At 46.0% G+C, this 6,871-nt stretch overlaps 1 protein-coding gene across 1 annotated transcript; it reads right to left on the bottom strand.

Moving 5' to 3' along the window:
• Nucleotides 1–1,666: 1,666 nt before the first annotated feature.
• On the bottom strand, nucleotides 1,667–4,847 carry LRATD1 (LRAT domain containing 1). Its single transcript, XM_024215740.1, has 2 exons — nucleotides 4,684–4,847; nucleotides 1,667–3,991 (listed from the first exon to the last, which is right to left on the bottom strand). Exon 2 carries the CDS (start codon nucleotides 3,952–3,954, stop codon nucleotides 3,091–3,093), a length of 864 nt encoding a protein of 287 aa, XP_024071508.1. The 5' UTR covers nucleotides 3,955–3,991; nucleotides 4,684–4,847; the 3' UTR covers nucleotides 1,667–3,090.
• Between the last annotated feature and the right edge of the window lie 2,024 nt (nucleotides 4,848–6,871).

The following is a 6,871-nucleotide window of genomic DNA, read 5'->3' as shown; positions in this document are numbered from 1 at the left end:
TTAGTACTGCCAACAATCCATGATGAAAACTAAAGGGCCGGGGGGGCGGGGGGAGGGAGCGGAAGCAAAAATAACACTCTAAGGGCCTGGTCCAGCACCACTGTTTGTAGAATTTTGGCTGTTGAGTCCAATGACAGCAGATCAGACCATAAGTTATCACTATCCCCTGGGGCTTCTCGTGTATTTTCATATCCGGTCCATCTGGCAAAGATCAGAGGCCTAATTATGCTGTTACCTGCACCTGTGTAAATCTGGAGTAACATTACTGACTTATATGAAGTAACTTGAGTAACTCAGCACAGAATTTGTCCCCATATTTTCCTGTGCAGCCCCAACTTCAGGGCCAGCCCTATAAGAAATAGACAAACTAAAAAAAAAGGTTTTGTTAATATAACAGTTTAGTAATTCATTCCATAAGAAGCAAACGTTAAGATTAATGTACGGCCAAGATGATGGGCTGTGGAGAAATAACACTGACCAGTTCAAAGCAAATGTCTCTTAAAAATCTACTGAATTAACATAATAAACTATGCAGTTCCTATTAGTGGGGATGTGCCAGGCTGCTTATATAAGGATTCTGCTTCTGGTCCTGTATTATTCATATCAAGGCAGTTTAGGGAAAGGAGGATCTAGCTCCAGAAGTCAAAAAGTCAAATATGGAGAACCTGCAAACTCATCTTCCTAAATATCCCACTTACCTGCTCCCCATGTATTTCCTCCCTCCTATCATTCCCCCTCACTTTACCGTTGCACCATAATAAAAAAGAAAAAGAAATGTAACTACCGGTAACTAAATCTGTGCCCATCATTCTTTTCCCCTACCCTTAATTATTTTGTCTTTTTAGACTTTAAGTGTATTGGATGCAGGCACTATGCCTTCCTGTGTTTTTGCACAGCACCAAGTATCATATGGCACTTTTGGGCACTAATACAGTATAGATATTAAATAATAATAATGCCATCCCTAATCTTATCACCTGCTCAACAAAACTTCACTTATTATTGTGAATATAAAACTTGCTACTATACATTTAACTTCTGCCTTAACATTAACTTCACAGCTGTAGAAAGAGAGAAACTAAACTCACCAATGGGGGTCGGGGTGAGTAACTACTATAGTAGCTGTTCAATGTTAGGGAAACTTACAGTAGGAATGTACTCAATTTCAAGTCCACCTAGGATGCTATACAATAATGTAAAGGCTTCTGCTGTTCTTTATTGATAAGGCCACAGTTATCAGCCAACAAATATGATCAAAATAAATGTAAAATATTACACATTTGTTAAAAGGTGTGTTATTAGAATTTGAAGCCATTCTATCAGCTGTTTGACGTGGGTAGAAATTCACTTTTAAAAATTCCTCCCACTAAAGTAAGTTGTTCACACAGTATTGTAGTAATCATCAGTGCTTAAAAAAAAAAAAAAATGAAACACCTTCTCATTTTATTGCCAAATAACTTTGTCAAGCATATCAGCAAATATAAAACCAGTTACATGACCTTCAGTTATAAGGTTGTTATGTTCCCCTTTTTCTTTTTTTAAACAGATGTCTCATGTGAAACAAATGTTGACATCTGTCTTCTAGTAAAGTACACTCCATCCTCATAACATCAGTCATGGAAGGCAAACGCTTTGTTTGTTAAAATGAAGTACTGTTGCAACAAGGTTGCTTATGATGTTCTTTAATAAAGAAGGGAGCCAAGATACAGTATATCAGAGAGGGTGGAGTGTATATACAATAATTCTGCCATCTGTTACTTGATAGAGAGGGGAAAACCAAAACCAAATGCATTTTCTTTCCAGTATCGATACAAGCAAAATTAACTTGGTCATTACAAACTGTATGCTGCTCAACATAATAAAAAAAAAGGATAATAGATTTAGGAATGTCCCAGTATACTTAAGAATGATAGCTGATTACATATATATATATAATGTTATGATCTTTTTATTTCAAGACTGAGAATTAATCAATGAATGACTTGGAACGGGTCTGAAATGCAAAAATAATGCATTGATCTCATGACATAAAAGGCATCTTTTAATGCAACTTTGGATTTCTAAATTTAGACTAAGCCTGTTTTCTTTAATTGGATTTAGAAATGCAAGGTAAACTTGGTCACATTGCTATTGTTTGGAACGCTCAGCATGCCAAACTCAATTCTATTTTTGCTTCTTTGCAGTGTATAAAGAGGTGGAAAGTATCCTCAGAGTACTGGTGTAGTGGCTTTGTGGGATGAAAGGCAAACCTAGAGCAGGAGACCTTGCAGGATTGCTCTCTGGAAAAGCATGTATGTAAATTGCTTACCAGAATACTTCCCATCCTTTATTTACTGTTTCAGAATGGCTTTGGTCTCAAGAAAACAGCTGCTCACCAACTCTTAATATTTTCAAAAAGAGTAGAACACTAAGGTATTGTGAGAACATCTAGCAGAAAGAGAACTGCATACAGGAAGGAAAAAAGAAGAGAACAGATTTTTAAACTTGTGATCAATTTCTGCCAGAGAAAGGTAAAAACACTTACACCTGATTAATACTTTGCTATAGTTTACTGGACTAAAATTGGGGCTCTGGCTACAAGATGCATTTAGAAATAAAACAAACAGAACCTCCTCTCACCCCACAGAACTAGCAGAAGATTTGAGACAGTTTGTTTGCTTGACAGGCAAATGTTATTAGCTAAAAACTCTTTAGCTAAATCTGCTTCTATGGCCCCAAATGTTTAAAAGGTATCATGGATTAAAGCCATGAAAATAAATTAAAAAGAATTTCAATTTGAAATTTTATTAGCATGTTGCTAGAATGGCCAACATCGATCAACAGGAGAGACTTTTTGTCCACATACTTTGTAAATCTCTTCCACACATACCGCTCTTTGCTTCCCCTCTCTTTCTTCGTTCATTAAATGTTATTAAAAGCCAAATCAAATACTGGCTATGGGTGTAAGAAGAATGCTGGTTTTCTGGAATGTTGCCATGGATTCCGGTTTAAATTGCGTCCCACCAGAGATCGCAGCCCCCGGTCTGTCTGTGGCAGACAGTTCTCGCCAAGCCGGGGAAAGAAGGGAGCACCTCGTCCCTCCGCTGTTCGTTACTCTTTCCCATCCACTATAGCCAGGTCTTTGATCACTCTCAGTTTGCCACTGGCATCGATCCTGCGCTTCTCCCTTATTAGATCCTCCAGGCTGTGGAATCGCACCGTGTGCACCTTGTTCTCAGCCAGGTGGATCTTGAGATAGTATTGCTGCTGGTGCTGGGTGCCGGCAGCAGCCTGCAGCTCCCCCCCGGCTTTGAACTCCCTTTTCCCGAACCGGCACCAGGCGGCGAAGCTCTCCGAGTTAGTCCAGCAGATCTCGTCGCTTTTTAAACCCAGGTGCCCGCAGGCGTTCTGCACCACCAGCTCTGCCACCAGGGGGCGGTAGCGGTACCAGCTATTCACCACCCGGCCCACGTTGCCAGCGCCCGCCTCGTACAAGCTGTCCTGGCGGATCTGGCCCTGGTGCAGGTGGATGATCTGCCCGCTGCCCACATAGACTGCCCAGTGCGGGGGTGGGGGTGGGTGGTCGGATGGCCCCAGGTAGAGCAGCTCCAGCAGGTCTCCCGGCTTGCTGAGGGCAGGCAGGGCCGAGACCGAGAAGACCCGCAGGTCCCCAGCCTGGGGGCCGCTGCTGACTTTGGAGAAGATGCATTCCTGGCCGCGGAAGGCGGAGAACTGGGTCTCGTTCAGTACCAGTTGGTGGTGGTGGTGGTGGTGGGTGGGGGCCTCCTGCCCAGGGCTGCTGGAGCCCTTCACGCTGTACTTGTCCGGCTGGCCTCGCTCGTCCAGGTCCTCCTCCTCATCCGAGAAGAAGTAAGCCACCCCGACCCGCAGCTCGTCCTTCTCGATCCCCGAGGGGTCTCCGGTCGGCAGCTCGCTGTAATTCAGGTGGGTGATGCGATCCAGTTGATTTCCCATCAATGACAAGGCAAGGCGAGGGCAGGAATCGCCGGGTCTGGGTGGGGGAGGGAGGAGAGACGCAGGACGGAGAGAGGGAAAGGGGGAAAGGAAAGAAGGAGAAAAGGGAGAGGAGGAAGAACAAAAAAAATCCAGGCACAGAGTTTCAGTGATTTCTCCTCCCGGATCGCGTCCCCGTTCCCCGCGTTAGGAGAACCCTCCCTCCCCTCCCACTGTGCCCCTTTGGGGCTGCGCCCTGCCCGGTGCCAGCGTTACACGCGTGGCTCGGGCATGGAGCCGTACCGGGGGCACCCGCACCATGCCACAGCGGTGCAGCCGTGTGCGGCGGGCACAGCTCTCCCGGGAGACGTGGGGACCGCAGCCGCCCTCGGGGAGCGGCGTCCCGGCCGGCATCCGTACCCTGTCCCGCTTCCAGGGTCCCCGTCGGCTCCTGGGCTCCAGGGGGAGGAAAGGGGGTAAAGTTCACCGCAGAGCCTCTGGGCCGGGGGGGGAGAAGGGCGCAGGGTGGCTGGAGCTGAGAGCGTCCCGGCTCGCACCCGGGGCTCCAGCAGAGCACGCTTTGCCCGGCCGCCCGGCTCGGCGGGGCTGCACGGCAGGGCAGCGTCTGGCTCTCGGGAGCCGAGCCGTGACACCCCGGCTGCCCCCTTCCAACTCCCGCCCGCAGCAGCGGCCCCGGTCCTGCCCCGCTGGGACCAGCCTCCTGACAGCGACCCCCCGGGCGCTCCGTACCCGTGATCGCCCCGCTCCAGCCAAGCGCCCAAGTCCCTTAAAGACTTCTTGTCCCCATGGGAGCCGCAGAGCAGGTGAGCAGCGTCATCCCCGGCGCCCCTGCCCCTCCCCGAGCCCCGGCTCCAGCTCCGGCTCTTTGGACGCGCTCTGCCTTTCCCTGGACAGCCCCGCTCCGCTCTGGGCTGCCCCCAGCACCGGCGAGTCTAAGTACCGGCGGCTCCCGAGCCCTGCACCCGCCCCGTGCGGAGCTCATTGGCTGCTTTGCTTTGAGGTTGGCAAGAGGAGCGAGCCTCCGGGGTGTCAATCACCGGCCCAGGGTGGGATTCCAGACGTTCCCTCTGCTCGCTGCTGCTCCGCCAGGCCCCCACCGCCACTCGCCTGCTTGGCCAGGCTGCTAAGGGGCAGAGCGTCGTCTCTGAGAGCTTGGCTGTGCAGAACCCCTCCGGCACCCAGCTCGCATACTGCGGCCAGAACAGCCAGGCAATGCTTCAAGTCAGGAATCTGCATAATGCCATGATAGACTGGTACCACTCTCCAGGTTTATTCTTCATTTTCAGGCCCTATAGCACAATACCTTGGTTTCTTGGGAGACCCTCAAACAGCAACTACTAGACCCAGGTTATGGGGCAGGAAAGTAATAAGGGAGAGAAAAGGTTATTGAAATAAGGGGCATGGTATGACTTCAATGGAAAGCTATATTATATATCAAGAAAGTTATTTCAACTGTAAATATTTAGCAGGTCTGCTGGAGGAGCTCAGACGTTCACCAGGCTTCACAACACCAAGCGATTTGATGGATTCTCCTTTGCTTGGAGGCTTTAAATCAGGACTGGTCAGTCTTTCTAAAAGAGATGATGTAGCTGATCCAGATTTTGGGAGGGGGTGTTCGATGCAGGAATTACCCTTTGAATCACCACTGTGAGGTAGATCAGTATTATTATTACAATTCTCATTTTACAGAGGAGGAAATTTAGGTATTAGGTGAGGAAATGACTTGTCCAAGATCTCACCATGACTCTGTGTTAGATTATAGATTATAACCTAGAGTTACCAGCCAGGTGCACTAACCACAAAAGCACATTTCCTTTCCTCTTTGCTGAGGAGTGAGAATTTAATCTAATTATGTCAGACATAAATATCAGCAAATTTTAATACGTAATAGTTTGGCCCATGTGTAAACCACACGAAAGTACACATTTTATTTACATGAAAGTAAAGATACTATGTTCCTTGCATTGCAATTATTTTTGGTCATTAATAAACTCAGCCACTCTCCCTTGCAGTATCAACAGGAAGGTACACCTATATTGCTGGCAACATATACCTGTGTTATTGGCATCTTATCTGATGCTTGCTTCATTTGGATCTCTTCTTATTAACTTTGGACAATATCATCAGTTTATTTTCACCATATAGAAACTATGATCAGACTTTATTTCAGCTTCAGAGTGGTTTAAGGTGCATACATAACAGCATCTGAGACAAATGTGGAGTTTCTTAGTTAAATTAGAGCCTTGTGTACAATTTGGAAGACCCCTCGCTCCTGCCATCCCACTGATCAAATGTTTACTTGGCTATCTTTCTGCAGTAGCATTTCCAAGATGTGTCACTTATGAGGTGCTAATTAAACACAATTTAATTTTGAAAATATAGTTAAAAATGTTGGACTCATTCCTTATATTCATTAACTATTGCTTCTACTTACACAAAGAAAAACAAACAAATGGGAAAGAAAATAAAGAGCAAGCTCACATTGACATTGACCACCCAATTGACAGATATGCAACTGTGAGGCTGCCACAGCCTATTTTTCATTGTAGTAACTATGCTGAGCTACTCATGGTTACAGGGTGTCCAAAGTTTGGGGACTCATGGCTAGATCCTCAAATCAATGAATTTGATTTACCCTGATTTACATCAACTAAGGCTCTGGCTTTCAGGGTTTATACAACTGGATGGTGGATTGAAAAGAACAGAAGATTTTTTTAAAAAATCATTCTAATATGATAAATTTGAAAGTTTTTATGGTGCTAAGCATGATAGACCAGAATTTCTTAATATATGGAAACAGTGTAAATGAATTTCTTAATACTTGTTAGGTATTACATAGTCTTATGGTATCCCTTCATCACCCCCATATTTTAAAACTCTCTTACTGAGGCATCATTGTATCTTCATAGTTAAGGTT

Source organism: Terrapene carolina, unplaced genomic scaffold, assembly GCF_002925995.2.
Source record: "Terrapene carolina triunguis isolate 2854851 unplaced genomic scaffold, T_m_triunguis-2.0 Scaffold42, whole genome shotgun sequence".
Lineage (NCBI taxonomy): Eukaryota > Metazoa > Chordata > Testudines > Emydidae > Terrapene > Terrapene triunguis.
The sequence above is the reverse complement of the archived record's forward strand: the minus strand, read 5'-3'. Positions and strand labels throughout refer to the sequence as shown.